Genomic DNA, 25,332 nt, shown 5'->3' with positions numbered 1-25,332 from the left:
GGGACCCAGACAGAGGAGAAACGGCGGTGCAGTACCCAGCTCTGGGATTTTGGGAGCCAGTCCCTATTGTTCAGATCCCTCCTCCTGCTTGGGAAGTGGGAGGACCCGAAAAGGCGTCGCAAAAGGGAGAATTGTTTGAGAGCTCAGTCATCCAAAAACGGCCTTTCAATGTGAGAACTTGGGCAGCCGAAGAAAATGTCGGTGGCATCGCAGTAAATTACGAAAGCAGCGAGGCTTCAGAGGGAAAAAAGAGAAGCAAAACGTTTCGGGTTTTAAGGGACTACAACTCCGAAGACAGACGAGGAGACGGTCGTGTGAAGTGTGAGCACCAAGCAGAGCAGTTTGGGTGAGTTTTATCCTTTCATGCGGTCCATGTTGTTGCGTCGCTACGCTGCTATGAACATGTATTACAGAGTTGTACATAAATGCACCAGCTTCTATGCTTGTTTACTGCCTGTCGGAACTCTCCCCCAACCTATATGCTGCAGTATTCATGGAAAAAGATGTGATTTTGGGAGTTTTACATCTAGCTCACGCCGGTGAAAACTTTGACTACCACTTTAGCCACATTCGTTATGTTTTCTTTTCCCTTTTTTTCTTTTACGCTTTCCGACCCACGTAAACGTTGCCAGACACTTTCCGCATCACACACGGTCACTATTTGGGTCCGAGTGCGTGTTCTGGCTCTCTGTTGTAGAGTTGCTTGCTGTAAGAAGAGTTAACTTTGTTGTCGGACGTAGCCTGTTGTTGATTGGACGAGCCCTGCGTCCATATTTTCCAAACTTTTCCTTAATTCCCTACCTGTGCGGACTGTTACGACACCATACATGTAAAAGAAGAGACATAACCCCCGCGTGACACGTCTCGGAGATAACTAGTGGTGTTTCTAGACGTTTGAGTTTTTTTTTCGTGTGGAAATGTGTGTACGTTCTGCAGGCCGCAGCGTATATGGCTCCCATAGGGTAAGAGAGAACAGACATGAGGTCTACAACCAGATTTACCCCCATAATGTCATCAGGATATACAGAAATTGGTTTGCAGCAAGATGAGCATTATGACGCGTTATGACGTTATCCCGCACAATGCCATGTTTAATGCCCGTCTTCTGATCAGTTTAATGGCGATGCTTCTTATGAATTTGCGTCGTAAAGCTTTAATATCACCCCCAAAATTGGAGGCTATTTTCAGCTGTTTGGCAGCTATATGTCCTGTAACGTGCTGTTATTGCACCAAAGGGCTCGTGGGGGATTGTGGAGTGCCATCCGCGCACCAAAACAATGCTACCTGAGAGCAATCCCCTCAACCCAAACTCCTGAACCCCGGAGTCAGAACGACTGACAGCTGCTGGAGGTACCTTACAGGAGTGTACGTGCTGTCAGCTGAGCCTGGCCCGGTATCAGCCTCTCATTCAGGTCTGATTTAATGAGAAAATGTTTGCCAGTCCCCGAGCTGCTAATGAGTGGAGGGGCGGAGGAGGAGGCCCGCAGGAACAGCCGCGGGGGCTCAAGTTTCCAACCCCAGGTGTCGTTTTGTGATTTGGATTACATTTAGCCTCCGCTGCCTACTTGCATGGAGGAACCTTGGCGATTCATTGGCAGACATGGCATCAGACAAGAGAGCCTGATTGTTCCCGCTGAATCAATGTCACTTGGATTAAAAGTCGAAACGAATGGCCTGGCCTCCTCCAATTAGGCCCACAGCCTATGAGCGAATTAATTGGTCTCAGCAAAAAGGAGCCTTGTTAGTTGCTTGCAGGGTTTGTTGTTTTTGTTGATCATCTTTGACAGGCGGGTGGATCAAAGTTGAACTAAATGATTCCAGTCTGATTAACTGCCTGTTTCTCACACTTCTTTGGCCCCTTTGATCACATGGGGAGCAGAAATACATGGGTTCACCATCAACCTCGCAAGTTCATTAGCAAATATCTTGGAATATTGAAATATTAAGGTTCATGATACTTTATTGATTGGTTTAAGAGGCTTTTAGGGTGCCAAATCGAGATGTGAAAGAGCAGAGATGGTCTTGGTGGTGGTCTTTTAATCCAGAGTGCAGCAAAAAATAATGTGAAACTTTTTGAAAGTTGTTTCAAGTCATTTACAAGCGATAACATCACATTTATTTCAGCTCTTGTCTCAGCAAAGTGAAGATTAGTTGCTTTTTTGATCGTTTGATAGGAAGTTTAGTTTTAAAGTTATTCCAAACTTTTTTTCTTTCAAACAAAACACAAGCTTTTTCTTTTAAGAATCTGCTTTTTCAAGTGCCTTCACAGCCGAAGAATAGCTGACGACTATCAGGTAATGAAAAAACCTCTAATGGGCGTGTTTCATGTTACAAATTGGAGCATTGTGATATGTTGATGTCCAAATGGAGTAATAGGTTTTAAGAAAGGTATCCCTGACCGTATGGCTGTAATGAATACCTTCAAAACCTTAAAAGGTATCCAGAACTGAAGCTGAGAAAAAAGAAACCTCAAGATAGTGATAGAAAGCTGAGTCTTATGGGACTTTTACCAGCAGGGCCTTCACTACGGACCCTTGAAGTTGAATTTTCATTGATTTTGGTTACCTGCCAAACAGACAGTTGAGACACAAGCTGAAAGTTTTCCACTATTTTGGCTATTATGGCTGCTTAATAGTTTTTATCTATCCTATGTGGGCAGAATTTTCATATGTATCAAAGCGTGTGTCTGCAGCCACTAGAAATAGAGTTCTTCGCTCATTTCTTGGTGTTGTTTCAAAACTGACATCGCCATACTGCAGTGTGATGTAAGATATAAGTGGAAGGGTAGGATTCAACTTGCCTGGCTTTGGCATGGTGTGTTTCTTCATCTGTACTTTGGTTTTTAGATTCATTTCAAGGTTGCAAACAGACAGCAGATCCGTAAAGTCTGCTGTGACTGCTTGGATCTCATGTTTGGAAGCCAGCAGTCCAGACTGTGGTGCATGAAAGCTATATTGTTATTGTAGTGGGTGTAACATTGGCGTTAATTGACAAAGGAGGGAAAAAAATCCTTCCTGAGGGCATGCTTTCATCTCTCTGACACTCGTGCAGTCATAACAGCCTGCAGACTGAATCTGTGGGCCTTTGCTACATGTGTGTGTGTGTGTGTGTGTGTTGTCCAATCAAAACCATCTCTTTGCGCTGGAATGTATCACTTGTCATTTCGGTCCACATCCGGCCTCACCTGTGTGGTTGTTTTGGGATTTGTGCGTTAGAGGAAGTGCTCAAGACGTTGAGAGGGAAGAGAGAAGGCTAGTTAATCATTTCAGCTGAATTTTATGGGTTTTTTTTTAAGTTAAGTTTTTTTAAAACCAACAAGAAACGCACTCTTTGCCAGATAAGCTTGCTTGATTTTCCACTGGCAAACATTGTTGGCCTGCATTAGCCCCCCAGCGCTGACAGATTGGAGGCTTGGGCTCAGACCCTCGTGCCCCCAGGAGAGTTTCCGTGTCCAGTCAGACATCGGATAACCGAAGAGGGACACCTGGGCTGGCAGGTGGCCGGGGTCCAGACCCCCTCCCCTGGGGCTGCATACCTCTCTTCTCCTGATTCTTCCCTGCTAGCCAGGACCACAGAGAGGGAGACAGGAATGTGATGCCAAAAAAAAAAAAAGAGGGAGATAGTGAAGGAGAAAGTTCTGACAGAGTTTTAGAGGCTAATTTATCAGGATAAGATCAAACAGATTATCAAAAGGTAAATGCCGATAAATTCAGTGTAAGGGAAGAAAAGACAGGAGGGCGGGTGATAGGTATGCAACTTTTTCCCCGCAGGCAGCACTTGTAAACCATATCTGATTATATATATTATGAATAAAGTCATATTTAAAGATATTGTCTTAACAGCTTAATAGGAATTAAGCAAAGCCTTTAAACCAGTTTTGTTGATTTGTTCCATTACTTAAAGTAAAACTTAAGAAGCTCTTGACTGGATAATGAAGTTACTCCAGCAACATGCGCGCACACATGCAAGCGCACATGTTGAGAGCTGTGTGAGCGTCGCTGGATCATTGATCAACTCCAGACTCGTGTAGGAAAGCTACGTGTGTGTGTAGACAAATAGTCCTGTGTGTGCAAAGCAGATATTTGGACAAAGATTAGGGGGTGTTATTACGAGCCAAGAGCAACCCAGACGCTCTAATAGATCATTCACACAGGCTCAAGATTGCGCTCTTCCTGGGACTCTTCAGTTGTATTCATTTTCTCCTCCCTTCTCTGTCTCACTCACTGATGAAAATCTGTCTTATTTTGTCTGGTTTTATGTCTGCCTGAAAACTGTCTCGCTGGAATATTAACTGCACATTGTAATAATTTCTCCGGCATGTGAGACAGAAACAATAAAAGCAGCAAAAAGACATGTCAGAGAATCTGGATTGTGTTCCAGGGCTTTAACCAGTAATCAGATTTATTGTGTTGCACCAGAGAGAGAAAACTCATCATTGAAGAATGTCAAACTGGCAGGAGAAGACATGATTCAACAGAATAAATCACTGGGCACCAGATTAGTTAGTTATTGGGCCCCTGAGGTTATCAGAGCTGGAATTTTCCATCGACAGAGCGACTCTGTCTGCCGTCCAAGTTGTATCTGTGTGAAGTTTTATTTCATGAAGTTTCAGAGCAGGATCGTGCACAACTGTGGCTCTGAGTGACAGGACAAGTGGTAACTGCAGCATGTCACAGACCAAGCTCCTGAAACTGAGGGCTCTCTTTGAAACGAGCCTCCTCCAGCTGTTTCTCCTCTTAAGAAACAGTTTCAGACTGAGCGGCCTTCACTTAACAACCAGCAGTCAAACCCAGATGCGCCATCTCGAACATGGCTGACGCCCCACGGCCTCACTTTTGGTTCAAAATCCTGCCTCATATCTGTTTTTGCTATAACGTTCTCCTTCGACTGTTCCATATAACTTTACAGGCTTTCTCCATTCCCTCAACTCTCTTTCCGTCCCCCCCTGCCTTATCTCTCTTTCCTAATGCCTTCTCATATCTGTTTTTCATATAATATTTCGCCCGCTCTGCTTTTCTCGTCCTTCCTTCATCGCCCACTGAGAGTTGTGTGGCCAGGCAGTCTCTCGCTCTACTTTTTTATTTTTTTTTCCTTTCTCGGGGTTCCTGCTGAATAATGGGGAGAAATTGCTCTTGATTTATAATTGGTTCCATTCACTCTGATGCATGAGCTGCCAAAAGAGTTGGGGGCCCCTTTAACCCTCCCCACATCCCTCCTCCCTGCCTCCGCCCCTCCCTCCCAGCGATGCAGGAACACACAAGGAGCAGGCTGCGTATACAGTGTGCGCAGCTATGAAAGTCTATATTAGCATGCATGAATGCTGCGGCATGCATGTACAGTATTTTATCTTTCGGGCTGGGGATAAGTGGTAGCCTGTTTTTTAGCCCGTTGACATTTGGCGTTGGGAAAACTTCCTGAGGTTTGCATATTTTTGTGCTTCTGTGAGTATACTTTTACCATGTAATAAGAGTTTGTGTGATTGCTTGCTTGTGTGTCAGCAAGTTTGTGTGTGCAGGGAAAGAATAGTTGTGGGTAAATTAAATATGTAATTGTGTGACTGCATGCATGTTTGTGTAATAAGTGCTCTGATCTATCTATCTATCTATCTATCTATCTATCTATCTATCTATCTATCTATCTATCTATCTATCTATCTATCTATCTATCTATCTATCTATCTATCTATCTATCTATCTATCTATCTATCTATCTATCTATCTATCTATCTATCTATCTATCTATCTATCTTACACATCTTTCCCTCTTCTCCTCCTACCCTCTTCTCCTCCTCTCATCCTACCCTCTTCTCCTCCTCTCATCCTACCCTCTTCTCCTCCTCTCATCCTACCCTCTTCTCCTCCTCTCATCCTACCCTCTTCTCCTCCTCTCATCCTACCCTCTTCCTCCTCCTCTCATCCTATCCTCTTCCTCCTCCTCTCATCCTACCCTCTTCCTCCTCCTCTCATCCTACCCTCTTCCTCCTCCTCTCATCCTACCCTCTTCCTCCTCCTCTCATCCTACCCTCTTCCTCCTCCTCTCATCCTTCCCTCTTCTCCTCCTCTCATCCTACCCTCTTCCTCCTCCTCTCATCCTACCCTCTTCCTCCTCCTCTCATCCTACCCTCTTCCTCCTCCTCTCATCCTACCCTCTTCCTCCTCCTCTCATCCTTCCCTCTTCTCCTCCTCTCATCCTTCCCTCTTCCTCCTCCTCTCATCCTACCCTCTTCTCCTCCTCTCATCCTTCCCTCTTCCTCCTCCTCTCATCCTTCCTTCTTCTCCTCTCAGGTCCACCTCACTCACCAAGCAGCCGTGATTATTATCCCGTTCCCATGGCCCTGGTGGGCACGTTGGCATCCCACACCAGGCGCAGGAATGTGGGTGGATGTGCTCACCACGGCACCATAATTAGCTCTCCGTGGTTAATTTGCTTCGTTATCTAAATTATGCAAATGCTGCAAAGCCTAATTGATTAGAATGCCCCCCTCTCCATCGCAGGCCTGTCCAGATCCCTCTCGTTAATCCTCGAGACGCTCTGCAGCTCGTTAGTGTCAGTTTTGAGGTTGTGGGGGGGATGTTGAAGGAGCGTTTGGACAGCATATAACTCGTTAATACTTTGTGAACTGTGTGGATATGTGTGTGTGTGAGAGAGAAAGTATTATAAAGAGGAGGGGGTACATTCTCAGCCTCGTTAGGGATACTTAGATGCTTTTGATGTGTAATTTTATGGCATAAGAATGAGTGATGTTTTGAGGAGAGGATTTGGACCGGTCCCTTTTCCACCTGTTGAGCAGGGTTTTCGTGCCAAATAAGACTCCATAAGGTTCTTTTCTTGTCTGAGAAATCTCTGAGCTCGGAGGGGGCGGAAGGATTGCTGGGAATCGATTAAGCATTTGTTTTCTGCCAAGTTTCTGGTTGTTCAAACTAAAATAGAAAAAGTATGGAGACCGTCCACTTATAGAGCTTTGTGTTAAAGACAGCCACGCCAAGTAAAAGGTATTTTAAACAGTTTTGATTTTGTGAAACAGAGCTGATTGTTTATGGTGGAATTAGAAATGGAAATAACACAGTCAATTGGGCTCTGCGTCCAACCATTATCTTTTATTCATCTTGTGAGGATCAATTATAAGTAAAAACAGTGGGTAACGGGTAGAAAACTGCATACATTTGTTCCCACTCCTTAAAAAAAACATATATGAATTCAGTGTTGAGTGAGCTATGAAAGGATCAGGCAGCATGTTTAAGCTTCTCAAATGCGAATATTTTAGTCTTTTATGATTTGAAACTAGTTTTTGGGTCCTCCAACTTAAACAATCATAATAGTAAGGAACTTTCATATCAGAATAAGCCACAAACTCCATATAAGTGGGCTGGAGGGAGGGTCTATGAAGTAAATCCGAAGATGTAGAAGCTGAAGACCTGCATTTGAGACCATTGGGGGACTTTTTGTTTTGGTTGGTTTCTTATATATGCATTTTTTAACTTTAATATGCGTTCACTCAGTTTTATTAGATTTAGGCAGCAGGGGATAGTTGCTTATGAAAAGTTAATGGTTGGTGTAAGATTTCACTCTTTAATGATGTACACCACGTTTTGTGTGGCCTGGGTGACAAGTCCTCTGGAGATTTTGCATGCAATTATTTATACAGCCACTAGATGTCCCTTACTTTGGTATGTGACTGTTAAAGTCCAACCGATGCAGGATAGGGAATCTGAGGCAGACACAGAATGTAAGGTATAAAAAATCTGATATCTACTTATTGGCCAATACTCCTTGTGTATATCTACATGCAATATTTGAAAGTTACATTTCCAAACTAGCTTCTAACTTGTTGTGAAATCAACTCTGTCTTGAGAGTTGATTTGATGAAAAGTCTCCCCGCTGGCTTTGTGAAAATGCAGTGGTTGACAGAGCATTTACAGGTGGTTAAAACAAAAAGAATATTTCTCAAAAGTCACGTGATTGTAATCTGTATGGATGGTGTTGTTTTCTTTTTTTTTTTTTTTCTTTTAAAGCAACCTCAGCACTCACCTCATCCTGCTGCTCTCAGCAGAAACCCCAGGCCAGGCTGAGAGGCCAGCAAACAGATTGACAGAGTGAGGGGAAAATATGTTGGGACATTCAGGGACTCTCTCAAACACTCCCTCTCATTGACGAGGCTCTGCTCTCTTCTCCTGCTCGCCTGCCAGTTGACATCCTCTCTATTAATTTGAGTCGCTGTTCGGCTTTCTCAGTCAATCCCCACCCCCCACTGCCTCCATAAACCCCCCTTCAACCATCTCACATCAATCCATAAAGGCACTGCCCCCCCCTCCCACTCTCTTCTCTGCCTCCACAAACTCTCTACTCTCAAACCTCTTGGTCATTGAGCCCCCCCTCTTCTCTGTGGTCATTGAGCAGGGCCCATCAGCTCTTCTCTGGGCCCTTCAGAGTAGCGTCTCCCTTTTCTCCAGGGGTCTGCAGGGTCTTTGTCCATGCACCGGCTCACTGCTTTACAATGACTCTACACTCTATTAAGGTGCGTTCTGCCTGTTAGCGTCGCCAGGGGCAACCGGCCTCCCGCATGGCAGCTATGCGGCGCGGCATTGTGGGCTCTGGACCCGAGCGGGGCAGTTGAACCCCCGGCACTCCTCACACTTGACACCGCATGTGTTTATCTAAAGGGGGGGGGGCTTTGTGGTGTTTGGAGAACCTCAAGGGAGGGAGGGGAGGGATGGGGTGTAAAAAGACGTAAAACTAGAAAATTTGGGGGGGGGGGGTTTGGGAAGGTGATAAATATTCAACAGCTCAGCTCCTCAGAAGGAGTTACTACCCCGATTGCCCTTCACCACCTCCTCTCTCCTGTGTGTCTCCTCCATGCCAGAAAGCAGATGGAATGTGAGAGCTCAGGGAGGAGGCTCCAGTCTGATTTTATCCAATTAGCAGGGTTGTCAAAATGAATTTATCCACAGAGGCAGGGGCACAATGGGACCGGCAGTGGCCCGAGAGAATAAGGGACCTCGGTGGGTTTACTTAGCACGCTCACAATGAACTTCTGTCAAGTGACTCTCGCACACAGCAACATAGAAGACATTCACATACCTACACTCACGATACATGTCGGCACACCACCAACACAGCGTAATACTGTCTGTTAGCTGCTCTTTCATGCAGTCCTCTACACGGGACATCCCACGAGGACGTGCCCTCAGACACCTGCATTCAGAGCTGCTTTAAGGTCTTTAGAGTTGTGTGCAGGTCAAGGTACAGGTTATTCCTAACAAGTCTTTACTTCTTTAGGCTGGACTAAGGCGCATGTTTTCACATGCAAAAGCAAGCCAAGATGCTTTCAGGTCCCTCGGTGACGACCATTAAAATGTCACAGCCTTTGAACACAGTCCTGTAAAGGGCGTGCTATAAGGAGGCACAAGCTCATCGAATTCACTCAGGGAGACAAAATGTTTGGCCACATAATGGCTCAAATCCAGCAAACTAGAAGAGAAAAAAATCAAAGTTTGGCATGAAGGAAGTCTGGATTGAGCTTGGTCTATGTTTTGCCAAAGTACAATTGGCTATGCATGCTCACCGGTCGGTCCAAATGTGCCCCAAATACACATGTGCAAAAAAAACTGACCAAATCTGGCAATCTTCCATGGACCACAGCTGATGCCCAAACACCTATCTATTTAGTTATTTTTATTTATATATATTTTTTAATGAGAATGCAGCATCTGTCATATGTTGCAACATGTGTCACGGGGGCAGGGCGAAACTTTTTCACTACTGATAGCTAATTTAGCCTTACTTGAATATTTGAGTCAAAGATTCACAATTGACGTCAGAGTATCTCTACAAAAACTTGCTGCCCTGTAATTTTTTTTTTTTTTGCTTTTTTTCCATGTCTCATGAGTTGAGTCTGTGCTAGGCAGATGTTATCAAAGTCTCAACTCCTCCACATATTCACAGAGACAATTCTTCTGCTTCTGCCCTGGAAGTGGCAGATTTCTGATATTTAGACAGTTTATACTAAAACACAGTATATCGTAAAACTGTTTGCCATGCATCAGTGTTCCTGATGGTAAGGCTACAACAAAATGGTTACAGGCGCATATTCTCACCAACACACACACACACACACACACACACACACACACGCGCACACACTGGGCTCTTAATTCGGGGGAGCTGTCTGCGTCCAGGCTCTGTTTTTTATCAGTTTCACTGATGCGTAGGAGGCTCTTCTCCCTCTATGTCTGTGACTTCTCCTGGAGGAATGGATGGAAAAAGCTGGACATAGATGTCAGCCAACTTTTCATCTTGAGGCAGGGTATCCACTAAGCAAACACAGGACCCAGCTGACTAATGAATGAGACAGACAGGCTCAGAGGAGTACGGCTGTTTTTAAGGGAGTGATGATGTACAAGGGGCCTTCTCATACCACTGCTGCAACAAAGCGCTATCTCTGTCTCTGCCCTGTCTCTTGTGTAGCTTCATTTTGTAGACAGCTGGACAGGTAAGAGGCTGCATGGCTGTGCAGCACGTCCTGCCGTGTGTCCAGTTGGTTGACTGACTGGTGTGGTTTACAGCTTGCGACTCACAGTTGGGGACAGGTGCTCAGTATACATGTATGTGTCTTTTATGGGCAGCTGTCCTGGGCTGTGTGCATACAGCAAGCAGCCACAGAAGCCACAGGCTTTCAGCTCTGCTGGCTTCTGGACCCACAGTAGCTTGCTGTTTGTTTGCAGAGTCAACCCACTACTGATGGACCACTCTGTGAGGATGAGGGGGTCAATCAAACTGTACGTATCTGCGAGGCTCAGCGTAGGGATGTCCCAGTTTTTCAGTTCGTGTTGGCACTGTCTGTGTAACAATCCAACTGCAAGATTGTGAAACTAGCTGTTGGGACTTTTAGGAATGCTTTGACCCATTAACTTTAGCTGCAGCCGGCAGTTTATTTTTTCTAGAAAAGAAAATATCCAAAGATCATATTAGAAATAAAATAAACAACGAGCACATCGGAGCATTAAGAAACGCTATTTACCCCCAAATACCAAAAGCAGAACTAATGGTTAGCCAGAGCAATGACTTAAAGTGAATAAGTGTTGCTTTGTGCTTGCAGGTTGTGTAGTTTGACTCACAGGATATACTGCCAGTGAAAACCTGCCTAATAACGATTAAGTGGAATTCTGCTCCCTCCTCTGCTTCTGGCATTTTGCTATTTTAAAAATCTCCTTCACTCCAGTCAATAACAACCTGAAAGCTAGCAAGCTACGTACTTCCAGACTTTCATTCACAAGCGAAGTTAATCTAAAGCTGATTTAAAAAAGAAAGAAATGTGAGTCAGACACGTTTCCAGTTTTTAAACAAATTAATTTGTTTGTGAAGTGTCACAAAAGTACGGCGGTATAGGCTACGTTACCAGTGTAGCCTACGTAGCTAGTGTGGGTGTTATTCAGTAGATGAAGTAGTTGTCCTGAACCCTCCAGTAGAAACGGAGAGAACTTTTCCCCTGGAATTAGTTCGGGAAAGACAGCGGTCGGTTTCATGAGTTTTTGGTTGTCGGCACAAAGCAGAAGCAGCGGGTAAGTCAGACCCTCAGGCCAGACGTGCTTTGCAAACTTGTTTCTGTTTCCCTGTAATGTGCATGAAGTCAAGGCAAAAACAACCTAAAGCAAAATTTTTTTTAATGCATCTTTAACATTTTTATTCTGTTTCCATCCATCTTTTCTTGCTTACATCTTCCAGATGAAAATCAAAATGGGCACCTGAAACCCTGAAGTGAATGTGTGACTAAGACACTATTTCGTGCGCTTTTTTTTCCCTGCTGCTTCCCAGTTGACCAAAAACCTCATTGTTTTTCCTCATAGGTTTTGCCCTGCATAAAGTTTTCGTGTGAATGCCGTACTGCTTTGCCTCTGTTAATATTCTCAGAATTCAACAAATCAAAAATGTTTACACTTTCATAATATGCTATTAAAACGCAGCAGAGCAATGTGTGGTCTAGTTTCGAAGTTGCAGACGTTAACAGCTGTTTTTCCATTAGCATACTCCTTTACTCATTTTCAATAAACGTGCCAGGCAACTAAACATTTTTACTGCTTCCATTAGATGATGAAGGTGCGCTGTAAGAGTTTCCATTCTCTTTCTGTCCTGCTTTGGCCCCCCCCCCCGTGTGTGCGTGAGTGTGACTGAGCTCCATTAATCATCCCTCTTGCCGTATTAGGATCAGGGTAAATATGTATGTGAAATTTGTGCTCTGCTCCCACTTTGCAGGACAGTTTGTGTAGGACAGTGGAGTATGTTCAGTGACATGTAGTGTCTGTGAGTGAATGAGTGGGAGAAAGAGGTTCAGTTTTGCAGGACCACCCTCCTCATCCTGACGGGAAGTTGTTAGTTTAACCTGACAGGAAAGAATTCAGGAAACTTGGCAGTAAGCGACAAGGGAGAGAAAAGCTCCCCTCTCTGCATTAACTGTTAATAGACTGACCATTACCATCGCCTTCTCCATTTTCCGCCCAATGCGTGCTGCTCTGAGGTATTAAAGAGCACTCCTTTCCTCCATCTTAAACATACTTCTCACTGCTGTGATATATACCCCCCCTCCTCCTCCTGTCTCTCATTAGTTGCTCTTTGTCCTAACTCTTGAATGCACCCTGTGTTTTTCCCCTCTTCTCCTCTTCTCTCCCTCCCCTTGCCTCCCTCCTTCCTCCTCTTAGTCCCTCTACCTGTATCGGTTACACCTGAGCGGGAAGGCAGGAGCGGGTCGGGTTACGGCCCGCAGAATGAGGGCGCCCCTTTGATGAGCGCTGGCTCGAAGGGTGCGGGCGCAGGCGGAGGGGATGGGGTCAGCGGGGAGATGGGGGCTGAGAGAAAAGAAAGGCTTTATTTGTGTCTGCAGATCTGCTGCTGAGGGTACTGCGGAGTGCACCGCCTCACCTGGCTGCTTGTTTGTGTGTACACAAGTTAGATTTTAGCTTTAGCAGTCAGAGTGGTGCATGTATAAAGCCAAAAGTTTCAAAGTTGAATTTTGGTGGTTTTGTCGTTGGCGCAGATCTTATGTGCGTTTATTTAAGTCAGTCAGAACAACATCGCTTATGCTGTTTGTGTTGAGTGCGCCAATTATGTAGATTACCCTCTAACCACCTTCCATTGTGTTTTTCAGGGGGCAGTGTATGGAAGATGTCTGGAAAGCGAGGCTGGTCTCCTTGGATGAAAAAGAGAAGAGCTCCAGTGTTGTATGCTCTGGGTGCAGTACTCCTGTGCTGCCTGCAGGGCAACGCTTCAATCGCTGGTGAGTAGAGTTGTAAAACGGTGGCTCCTCAACATATTTGTCCCTTCTCTGCTAATTTTCTAAGCAGGTAAAGGACAAGAAGTGAGCTGTGTGGATAGGCGGCAATTGCCAGCATGCATAAACTGAAAATGAAAAGTCGCCTTGTGTTGCAGAACTGCAGAACTGCAGAACTGGTGTTTACGTCTTCTGTTTAGTCAATTCTCCAGTCATGAAGCTGCTGGTCATGGTTTCCAGCATCATTACACAGTATGTATGCTCTTTAGCGACCACTGGAGTGTGCAATCATTTCCAATGATTTCCAGCCGTATTAATCAACTCCTTAAGTGGCTTTGATGAACCAAACGGACTGTATTGGTGTAACCAAAACCAGCCCATCCTGGATCCGCCAGTTGGTTTGGGATCTTTTAAGCTACATATGGAAAACGGGCGCTGGTTAGTAAAGTGAGAATTTACTGCTTTTGTCTGGTTTACACTGTACAAACCTGAAAGCCTCTGGTTTTAGCGTTAGCGGGACAAAATCAGACACTTAATGGCTCAAATGTGCGCTCTAATGATTTATACAATAATGCCAATTAATTGAAATAATTGCATATATCTGAATAAATTCTTAGGTAGTGGTAAGACTGCCACAGAAATCCACAGATTTTTTTCTTTTTACTGCATGATTATGATATTATTGCAGTATCCATAGAAAACGATGGTACAAGTGTAAGGAGGAGGAGTCTTACGGCACTTAAAGCTAATAGACAGCGCAAAGTCAACATTATGTACTGAAAATGCAACACCTAACATCTGCTGTCAACACACTGTTAAATTAAACAAAATCACTCACAGTGTTATCACATGTGAATTATCAGTGTCCGATTTTTGATATCCCAGTTATCATCTATAACGTGGCGGCCCTGGGCAGGAGGTACCGTGTGCAGTTTGACACATATTCATTGGGATATGTCTTCATGAGCTGATTTCTACTGTAAAAGACTGTCGCCGTCTTCCAGTTTGGGTCTTAATGCTTTGTATTATCTTTTCTCCAGATGAGGTGCCAGTGTTCACCGAGGAGCCTTTGTCCGTGGTGCAGAAGTTGGGAGGCAGCGTCACCTTGCGCTGCAGTGCCCGACCCGCCTCGGCCAAAGTCAGCTGGCGTCTCAATGGCGAGCAGTTGATGAATGGAGATGTGGGTGTGGTAGTGGGGCCCAGCAGCCTGTTCATCCCTTCTCTCTCCAACCTAACTCTGGGCAGATACCAGTGTGTGGCCAGCACCGGCGCTGGAGCCCTAGCCAGTGTGCCTGCTAACGTCACTGCTGCCAGTGAGTATCCACCCACACAGTGCTGTGACAAATAAACACAAACACACAGGCCCCTTTTTGGTTTGTTAGAGTATCCAAAGAACGTCTTTGACTTAATTTTCTCCCAGTTGAACAAAAACAGTGAAGGGGGTGGTATTTGTTTGCTTAAAATCTTCACCAACACAACATTGTAAACCCTGTACTTTTCCACTCCTTGTGGCCAGCCTGAATCTAATCATTCAAAGGACAAAAACCAGCTAAAGCTTCACATCACGGATGAGCAATATAACTCATTTTGTGTCCTCAGACAAATCAGCTGCTTTTATGCAACATCACATTCAGCTAATAGAGTTTAAATAAATGACTCCTGATGCTGACGTTTTTAGTGCTTCACTGTTGTGGTCTTATATTTGATATGCATCATGGGACTGAGAGGGGGCCTGAAATTGTGAAACTTGAGCTTCAGGAATGGAGGGGACCCATGGGCCGGGGGCCAGACTGAGTTGGGAAGGAGAGGACCGAGGCTAAGCATGGGGGCCCCCTGCCTCCATTGGCCCCTTTGCTCCCCACAACACCACATTCCTCTCCACAGGGCCTGACAGCAGGGCTCGCCAGAAATTACGGCCCCATTATTGGGTAGAGGGCTGAGGGGCAGATAAGAGCGTTGTGTGTTTGCGTGAGGGGGTGGACAGAGGATATGGGTGTAGGCATCGGCAGAACACACCATTAGGTGGGAAAAGGCAGCTGTTAACAGTATTGTTTTACATGTAGGGATGTGATTGATGTATGAGGCAGCTTTAACTGGAGAAGCTGGAGGTGTTTTAGGCCAGTCGAGACAAGATTCTGACACAAGATGAGACGTGATGTCACATTCTCTGTCTCCTTGAAGCCCTCCGTAACCTCACACTCTCACACAATTCTTTTCACAGTTTTCACTCTTCGCCCTGTCACTTTCTCTCCCTTTGCGTCCTTTCATTATCCCCTACTTTCCCTCCTCTTTTGACATCTTCCCCTCTTGTGTCTTCATTTTTCCTCTCTTCGCCACAGAGCAAGTTTAAAGATATTAAAAGTTCTTGATAGTGCCAATAGTGGATGAATCGTGCTGGGATAACCATATGTGGAGCCCGAGTGGTTGCCCCGCCCATACAAAAAAAAAAACGTCTCTAAATTAATGACTATTTCTCTTTAGCCACCCCCAAATTGCTTAAGGAATTACTCCATGGGGAGTGTGTACGTGCTTGCCTTTCCTTGGGAGCCTTCTTAGTTGTACGCACATGTTTCTTGTGATCAGGGTAGGTTGATCCCAGACCTCCACACTATCTGACTCTGAAGTATCTGCACTTTTTTTTGGCACAAGTTAAAAAGCTCCCCGCTTGAATTCTTGCGCTGACAATCACACACACCCATGTATCTCCACAACGTGAGCGCACAACACGTTGCACAAACACGTTATAATTCAGAGAGGCACACAAGCAGGCCTCCCGCTGCCGCACATAAAGATGATGGATGCACTGTCTCTTTCGAAATATTTAAGTGGGCCCTGCCGAGCAGCCCTGGTGCGGGAGGTCCACTTCACTTTATGCATACAATCAATCCTCCATCCATGCAGGATGCTCTCACAAAAACATCATGCACACACCTGAGAGGCACCCTTGTGGGGTTGTTCCCATGAAGAATGCGGGGCAGTGGAGTTGCGAGTATGTGTGTGTGTGACGAGTTAAAAGGTGTAAATGGAGGAATTTGGGAGTAACAGACAAGAGGAGGATGGTAGGATGGGTAGATACGAGGGGGAGGCTGGTGTCTGAAAAAACAGCACCTGATTGATTTAGCAAATGGAGCGCCACATAGTCTCTCTCCACTCAACGCGCACACACAGCACTAAAGCCTGACATGTCTTGGCTGGGATTCTCATCTCTCAGAATAAAAGCTGACAGAGTCTGAGATGGAGTCATGTTGTGTCTGTGTGTGTGTGTGTGTGTGTGTGTAGACCCTGATCTCCCCCATTTCTCCCATTAAAGCTCCTCCAGATGCAGGCTGGAGGACAGCTCCGGTGCATGGTGAATTAATCAGCTGCCTGCTGTGGATGTGTTTGTTCTGTGCTTTGAGTAAATCACTCTGATGTCCCTATTTGTAGATATCGTGGCCTTTACTGAACTTTGCTCATTGAATTAGAGCTGTATACAATGTCTGATCAGCTGACTGTATATACCAGAAGCTTGGTCTTTTTTCTTTTCTTTTTTTTTGCCACAGTGAGTTTCTGGTCCAAGAAAAACAGACCAGTTATAGCACCTCTGGAAAGAATGGAGAGCCTGTGTTTGTTAAGAATAAATCAACAAAGACTGGTAGACGTTTAATTACGTTCCTAGAGAAGTTTTATTTATCTTTCATTTCACCGTTGGACTCCTTCGTGACAAATTTCTCCAGTTGTTACTTTCCTCCCCCTGTATGTTCCTCTCTTGCCTCTTTTTCTTCTCTTGTACTCATTTCAGTTTCTCTCTGCTTTAAATTTATAGAATAGCAGCATCTCCCCTGCCAAGACTCTTATGGGTTCTGTTTTTTTTTTTTTCCGGCCTCTTAAGAGCAGAGTTTTGTTGCTTCCTCTCAAACCCAAACCGAATATCTTTTCCTGAAACCCTATCGGATGGAGCACTCTCACCTTTGACCCAGTGGTCAGGCCTCCTGACTGCTCAGGCAGGGGTTTAAGGAGGTCAGGGGTCAGAGGAGTGTCTATGCTGTACAGACTGTGTGTCTGCGGGACAGCACATGGCCCCAGTAATCCCACTCCCTTTTTTCCCACAGACTCTGAACCAGATCCAGTCCTGGTATGATGTCTGACAGGATTAATGACACCTACTTGAGTGTAACTAACACCATATTTAGGCTTTTGAAACGCAATAGCTCAAAGTGAAAAAAAGTCAAGCCAGCTTTTATAAAATTCCTGTAACTTTGAGTGGATTGTGCTAAGCACTGGGAAAGAAATGACTAAAGAGAGAACTTTAGGGATGGGAATGTGGTTGCAACACAGCAGAGGAGAGACACTCTATGGAAACAGCACAGTTACTTTTGCTCAGAATACTGTGGTTTTCTCCTTCTGAAGCCGAGGACGGACTGTATACATGTGCAGTTAGATGTGATTTACACAGCTTATTAAGCTGATGAAAGAATGGTGAGCCGTGTTGCTGTTATGCGACGGAGCTGACTTTTCCCTCGCCTGTGTGTTTTTCAGAGCTGCGGGACTTCGAGCCTGATGACCAGCAGGAGATCGAAGTCGACGAAGGCAACACGGCGGTTATTGAATGTCACGTCCCTGAGAGTCAGCCCAAGGCTCAGGTCCGCTACAGTGTCAAGCAGAAATGGCTGATAAAGTCCAAAGGTACCTTGCTGCCACTTATGTCCACTGTGATCTTCCATGATGTTCAATCTCACACAACTTCCCTCTTAATTCCCGTACTATCTTCGTAATTTACCGGAATGCTATAATCCTGCTATCTGACCCTTCATAAAGGCGGTGATAAGGCTGTTATCTGGAGAATGTTGAAACATGGGAATGCAGTTGTTTATTTTTCAAACTATTTACTTCTAAGTTGCTTGGAAGAGAAGAAAAGCTCTAGTGGTTTGTGTATGCTGATGATGCCTGGGAGCTGTAGGTACTGATATCTACTGCTTATCTGTGAGGAAATGAATACCACATTGAGGAGCAGAGCTGACTGTTCTGGGTCATACTCAAGGGCGCCACTCTGTGGCCTCTGCTGGTATTCTATCTATTTTTTGGAACAATACATCGGGTTTATGTTACAGTGTCTCGAGAATATGGGTTAGATTTTTGTCTCGTTCGTATCCCAGAATTTCCTAATGCATTTCCTTTTATATCTTTCAAGCTTTAAACCAAACACCTGACTGTGCCGAAGGTTTGATTACTTGTTTGTCAGATTCCTCTCACTCCAACGTGCCTTCTTTCCTTCAGGGAACTACCTCATCATGCCATCAGGAAACCTGCAGATAGCCAATGCCACGCGGGATGATGAGGGACCGTACAAGTGTGCGGCTTACAACCCCGTCACTCAGGAGGTCAAAACTTCAACATCCACCGATCGTCTGCGCATTCGTCGTGAGTCTTTATCTCTTACGCCGATGCTAAAAGACGGCAAGCCTTTTACAATGACTGTCTGTGCTTAAGGATGAAATGCACGATTACCTGAGCTCTGTAATTGTTATTTCCATTTTTAAAACCACCTTTATTCTGATAGATATTTTTTTCATTTACACTACAGCAATTTGATTTCTCTTCCAACACAATTTTATAGTGTTAAATAGTTAAATTTAACATGATTTTCTATCAGCATGTTAAGTCTGCTTAAAAAGGAAAAAAAAAAGCTTAATCTGAAGACATAATATGGCAGTTTGCAGCTGTTACACGTGTCTCGCATACACTTTACTTTCATGATTTGTGCTTGCCAGCACACAGTTAGTCACACACGCTGACGTGCACAATTCATGCTTTTGCATCTTCACACTTTCATCTCCGATCAAAGTCTTAGATTAAAGTGTGAGGACATTGCGTTTTTATTTAGCTTCTTTGCCATCTGGATTTATTCACAACGATAACAGGCATGCAGCTGCATCATCATTCATATCCCGACTGTCATCTCTGACAGGCTCCACGTCAGAAGCAGCTCGGATCATTTACCCGCCAGCTACCCGTTCCATCATGGTGACCAAAGGCCAGCGGCTGGTGCTGGAATGTGTGGCCAGCGGCATCCCCACGCCGCAGGTCACGTGGGCAAAGGACGGGCAGGTCCTGCGCTCCCATAACAATACAAGCTTCCTGCTTAGCAACCTGCTTATAGACGCAGTGGACGAGGGGGACTCGGGCAAATACATTTGCAGAGCGGACAACGGCATTGGCTCGGCGAGCTCTGCCACGGTCCTCTATGAGGTGCAAGTGTTTGGTAAGCAAACTGGAGTTATTGATTAAGGCTTGTGAGGTTAGTTTGTTAAATGTGAAATCCTCTAAAGGCCTTTCGTATTAAAGGTTTTGTCCATTGACTCAATGAGGTGCATTTATAAGCAGAGTTTTGTCTGTGTCGCGGGTTTGAGAAAGAGTCCTGTTAGGCGGAGTTGGAAGAGTCCGTATGTGCGCAGAAGCATGGAGGGTGGAGACAGAGCTCTCTCTTCTATACCAGCACTTGATTGAATATGTCTGGGCTATGGATGACTGTTTTTACAGTGATTTTGCCTGTGTGTGCGTGCATGCTTGTGTTGTTGGCTTGTCTCTCTGCAGCTGGCTCTAATTAAAGTCAGAGTGCTGGTGTAGCTGTAATGAGCTCTGTCTTTCTCCCCTATTCACAAGCAGCCAACCATCAACTAGCTGGCCTGCCTGGCTCTACAAACACCCCCCTCCCCCGAATATATATCCTACAGACACACTCCCTTGATTGTTTTTTTTACTTAAATGCATTTCTAAAGCTGAACTGACTTGCCTGAAAATTATTAGTAACTTGGATTATCATCAGCTCCACACAATTATTAGTACAAGCACATCTACTGTACAAACATTAGCGTGAAGAATCTCACTCTCTTCCTCCTCCGCCTCCCGCAGAGCCTCCTCAAGTGACCGTGGAGCTACAGCAGCAAGAGGTTGTGTTTGGAGAGACGGTGCGCTTCACCTGCCAGGTCCATGGTAAACCCACGCCGTCTGTGATATGGCTGCACAACGCCCAGCAACTTGCCCCGTCTCCGCGCCACTGCCTCTCCCCGCAGGGACTGAATGTGTCCAGGGTAGGCCCTCAGGATGACGGCCTGTACCAGTGCATGGCAGAGAACGGAGTCGGAAGCTCGCAAGCCTCCGCTCGCCTCATCACGGTATCAACCGGTAAGAGTGTAGCTTTGTGATTTGTCAGGTTACATTCTCTTATTTGGCAGCCTTCAGATGTGATAACGTGTTCTTTTGTAGGGATTTCGTCTCGGGGGCGCATTCGCCCGCCCAGCCCAGACAAGGTGCTGAGAGAACAGCCTCCTGTAAGATCTGGGGCCACTGGTGCCATGTTGCCTCTAGACTGCTCTGAACGGCCAGGGCAGCTGTTGCCTGCAGAAGCCCCCATCATCCTGAGTCAGCCACGCACAGGCAAGGCTGACTACTATGAACTCACCTGGAGGCCGCGGCGTGAGCGAGGAGCCCCTGTGCTGGAATATATGATCAAATACCGAAAGGTACTACGAGGAGCTTGTTGTGTAAACTTTTAACTTTCTTCAAAGATGTGCACTTTGAGCGTAAGTAACTAACCCAATTTTCCTTCTGAAGGAGGGAGACCCTCTAAGTGATTGGACCTCCAGGAGTATCTCGGGTTCTCTCCATAAGCTGACTCTGGCCAAGCTGCAACCAGACAGCCTATATGAAGTAGAGATGGCTGCCAAGAACTGTGCGGGACTTGGACAACCCGCTATGATGACTTTCAGAACTGGCAAAGGTACGACACAGGCATTAGTCACAGCCTGAACAAACGTCAGACAAGAAACGCTGCGCAAAGACAGAAACCAGCCATGAACTCATCCTACAAGCGTCCTTATTTCTGCTTTTAATGAGCTGCACCATTACACCAGATAAAAAAAACATTTGCTCAGCTGCTTTAGAAATATATTTTGACACTTTTAAACTCTCTTGGCTTTTACCAAACTACAGAAAATAATCAGCATTGTTCTCCTATTTGGCTCAGAGGACACTTCCTCAGTCATACATGTGCTCATATTTCTCTCTACAGGTCGCAAAGTTCTGAAAGTGCAAATTGATCCACCAAAAACTCCCGCTGTCCCTTCACCAAGCCTCTCACGTAAGTGCACACCAGTATATCAGCCACAACAAATCCCTCTCTGATTAACAATACTAATATATATGATCTTAGCTAATATTAACATGGCTGCATTCCACACCACAGTATCAGCAGTTGCCGCTGACTAACAATTCTAACTCTCTCTTGCATTTCTGTCTCTGAAGGATGAGCTCCCAGTAAGTGCTGAATGCCATGTGACACATGGAGGTTACATTGTTGTTGTCTGTTATCGGTCTGTTGTTGCCATTTATCTGAAACCACACCTGCTCCTCCTGCAGCTCCCGAAGCTCCCGATAAGCCCACGGTCTCCACGGCTACGGAGACGTCGGCGTACGTGACTTGGATTCCTCGCGGTAACCGCGGCTTCCCTATCCAGTCATTTCGGGTGGAGTACAAAAAGGTGAAGAAAGCCGGGGAGGACTGGGTGACGGCGGTGGAGAACATTCCTCCGTCGAGGCTATCTGTGGAAATCACGGACTTGGAGAAAGGTTGGTCATGAAAACCCGCAAGCTGCACAATGTTGTTGTTCACAGTAGTTTACTCTGACACGCTGGAGGTGGAGGGAGTCATCAGATGTTGTACCATATAATTAAAATGATGATGCCCTGCGTAATTACATTCCTATGGTCGGTAAATTTATCACTATAATGAGTGTTGTTAGAGTCATTCCAGTGATTACTGCCATTAATCAAAAGCATAACTAGATCACAATCAACACAACATTTGCTTTGAGAAGGAAAACTTAAAACAACATCATTAGTCAATACAAGATTTGAAGCCTCGAGAGACAGATGCTGAAAGCTTTGTTCCTCTGCCTGTAGGTACATCCTATAAGTTTCGTGTTGTGGCGGTGAACGTGATCGGTTCCAGTCCCCCCAGTGCCCCTTCGAAGGCGTACACGGTTGTGGGTGGGAGAACACACGAACGCCCCGTGGATGGACCTTACATCACCTACAACGAGGCCATCAACGAGACCACCGTTATTTTGAAATGGACAGTGAGTATCCAGAAGGTTAAAAAATGGCAGCATTAAAGAGAGTCATTTCTTGTGATTGTGACCTGATTTATTTCCCCTCTCAACAGTACACTCCCGTAAACAACACGCCCATCTATGGTTTCTACATCTACTACCGGCCAACAGACAGCGATAATGACAGCGACTACAAGAAGGATGTGGTGGAGGGAGACAGATACTGGCACTCAATCACCGACCTGCAGCCGGAGACCTCTTACGACATCAAGATGCAAAGCTTCAACGAGAAGGGAGAAAGTGAATTCGGCAATGTGGTGATCCTAGAAACAAAAGGTGAGGTCATTTGTGGGGGGAAATGGATTTTTAAGTACATCTAAAGGCAGTGTAGTCAGAGAAAATCTGTTCTCTCGTGAGTTTGTTAACAGTTTTTTTTCACTTTTGGTTTCTCCAGCTCGGCCTCATCACCAGCGGCCCGTTCCTTCAGAGGAGTCGGGCTTGAAGCCAGAAGACCCCAGACTAGTGCTTCGGCAGAGTGACCTCCCCTACCTCATAGTTGGGATCGTCCTGGGAGCCTTTGTCTTCATCATTGTCACCTTCATCCCCTTCTGCCTCTGGAGAGCTTGGGCCAAACAAAGTGAGTGTTCCCCACAGCTCCTCAAGTCTTTCTGAGATTTCAGTTATCTGCCTCTACATGTGTCTCTTTCTTTTTTTGAATTCTTATCTCAGAGCAAACGTCAGACTTGTGTTTCCCCGCCGTGGCTGCCCCGGTGTCCTCATGCCAGTACACGATGGTTCCTCTCCAGGGACTTGCCCTGGTTGGACACTGTCCGCTGGATGCGCACATGGCGGCTCCACATGGCATTTACGCGGCTAATGGCGAACACTGTCAGAACGGAAAGGCTCACCACCCAAAACACTGCCTTCCAGGACTGCAGCAGGTACAACGCTGTTCACTCCAGCTGACACTCCGGATGTACCAGTTATCCCAGTTTCAGGAAAAGGAGTCTTTATTGTTGAATCATTATAGATTCACTTGTGTTTTGCAGGATGAGGTGGACTGTGGTATGGAGTGTGACACACTGCTTCCACAGATGGTGTCAAATGGACAGCTGCCCGTCTACCACTACTCCAGCAGGTATGTTTTGATGTAAACTCACATTCTACAAATAATCAAATCATTGGGAACCCATAAAAATAAAACATATTTGATGTAATTATGAAATAAAAGAGGAAAATACATTTCAAACACCTTAAATTAAAAGAACCCACAATTATCCCCCGTACACTCGTGTTAAAAATGATATCTTCCAGCTCTTATAAATCTGTTTTGCTTGTTTTCCCCAGTGGCCCCGATTATCATGAACAAACCTGCTGTTCTCCCGAGGACTCCACCCTTCAGCTCCTGGCGTCTTCCCATCAGCTCACCAGTGCACAGGAAGTGGGAGGAGACGACAGCTTCTGTGGTGAAGACGGAGCAGAGGACATCACCCAAAGTATGCGCTGATCCTTCCACTGATAACTACAGAAGCCCAAATGTTTCAAATGATAACTTGTATGTTGGCTGTGGTAAAGCCCATAAATGTGTACAGACACGTTCAGAAAGTTTCTCTTTATTTCCAGGTGGAGGCTGACGTAGAGTCAGGCTTATATTTACTCACCAGCTCTCTCTCTCTCTCTCTCTCTTTTTTTTAAGTTTCTCTCCATCTTCTGTCTCTAGAAGATGAGGGAATTTTCACCACATCGTCTTCGATGGCCTCAACACCACAATCCCAGGATACAATACAGGAAGTGAACATCCTCCCGCACGAAGCGTCCCCTGACAACGCAGGGACAGTCGACACTACAGATGCATGAAAGACAGCTGAATGAACAGAGGAACACAGGAGAAAATATTTATTTTTGTATCACAGATATTTATATATTTATGCTTTTGTACATAAGTGTCTGATTATACTGTATATATGGATATTTTCATATTGAAAAAGACTTTATTCATACATCTGCTCACACCACGTCTCGGACAAAGGGAGTTATGACGCCGAACCCTGTCTTCGTTTCCAGGGAGGGATGTAGTTTTGAGACATTATTCCTCGTGAAAAAGAGGGCTCCTCCTCTCGGTTCAGCACTTCACGTCTAGACTCCCCTCCACTCCTCACATCATTCCCCGTAGACATCCCTCCGTCCTACGCGTTTGGACTTTAGGTACTTAGCTTTACGCACAACAGAAACAAAGGGACCATTTGAATCAGTCTGATGCCGTCACTGTGAGGTGCTGTCGCTCTTTACCTCTGTTGCGTTACCATGTTCTCAAGACACAATTGTCATTTTTGTATAGCAGTAACACAAATGTATTATGCATTGCTCATGATTAACAAACTATTAACAAGTGTATGCAACCTAAATCGTTGTTTCAGTAGTGTACAAGAGATTATATATATTGTATAGTTATTTATTTTCTTTTGGAGTTTTGTTATTTTTTTAAAATCACTGAATGGGAGAGATTCTGGAAAATAACTCAGTCATCGATAAGCTGAACTTTATACTGCAGCCACTTCTTTGTTTACTTATTTGCTGGTTACCAAATGACTGCCAGGCGATGGTGCTGTGACAGGCGTGTCAGTATTATTCCTCCATCACTGGTCAGTGCAAAAGTATTAGTCTTCGACAGAGACATCTGCGATTGAAATGAAGGAGATCCTGAATCTACACTCCCTTAAAAGCGCGGCCATTCTATGGCCGCACATGCTGGAGCACTATTGCATGTAAATAAAAGCTTATGAAATTTGTTTGTCGAGTGCATCTTTTTTTTCAAAAGATTTTGGCGAGAATTGTTTAAAATGAAATTTTTTTTTGGATCGAGACTCTTACCGCTGACTGAGGGCTTCTCTCATCGTTTAGATTTAGTAAAATACCTCAAATTCTCCACTGGGGCAATTCTAATAGGAAGCAAAGACATTTCACAAGTTGTAAGTAAATACA

General features: G+C 45.2%; 1 protein-coding gene across 1 annotated transcript; it reads left to right on the top strand.

Annotated features, from left to right (window-relative positions):
• Positions 1-100: 100 nt before the first annotated feature.
• Positions 101-25,139, top strand: boc (BOC cell adhesion associated, oncogene regulated). Its single transcript, XM_072378340.1, has 18 exons — positions 101-346; positions 13,139-13,267; positions 14,302-14,574; positions 17,780-17,926; positions 18,518-18,661; positions 19,209-19,502; positions 20,153-20,425; positions 20,507-20,763; positions 20,855-21,020; positions 21,312-21,380; positions 21,659-21,868; positions 22,202-22,377; positions 22,464-22,686; positions 22,805-22,987; positions 23,080-23,291; positions 23,400-23,488; positions 23,698-23,846; positions 24,047-25,139. Exons 2-18 carry the CDS (start codon positions 13,156-13,158, stop codon positions 24,205-24,207), a joined length of 3,138 nt encoding a protein of 1,045 aa, XP_072234441.1. The 5' UTR covers positions 101-346; positions 13,139-13,155; the 3' UTR covers positions 24,208-25,139.
• The last annotated feature ends 193 nt before the right edge of the window (positions 25,140-25,332 follow it).

Source organism: Leuresthes tenuis, unplaced genomic scaffold (genome assembly GCF_036924035.1).
Source record: "Leuresthes tenuis unplaced genomic scaffold, fLeuTen1.0.hap1 SCAF_24, whole genome shotgun sequence".
Classification (NCBI taxonomy): domain Eukaryota; kingdom Metazoa; phylum Chordata; class Actinopteri; order Atheriniformes; family Atherinopsidae; genus Leuresthes; species Leuresthes tenuis.
The sequence above is the reverse complement of the archived record's forward strand: the minus strand, read 5'-3'. Positions and strand labels throughout refer to the sequence as shown.

What these genes read in the sequence shown, in the direction of transcription:
- boc (XM_072378340.1), top strand. Translation starts at nt 13,156, where the DNA reads ATGTCTGGAAAGCGAGGCTGGTCTCCTTGGATGAAAAAGAGAAGAGCT. An exon ending in CCTCATCACGGTATCAACCG is followed by an intron (nt 20,426 to 20,506) that starts GTAAGAGTGTAG and finishes GTTCTTTTGTAG; the next exon opens with GGATTTCGTCTCGGGGGCGC. An exon ending in GGTGATCCTAGAAACAAAAG is followed by an intron (nt 22,687 to 22,804) that starts GTGAGGTCATTT and finishes TGGTTTCTCCAG; the next exon opens with CTCGGCCTCATCACCAGCGG.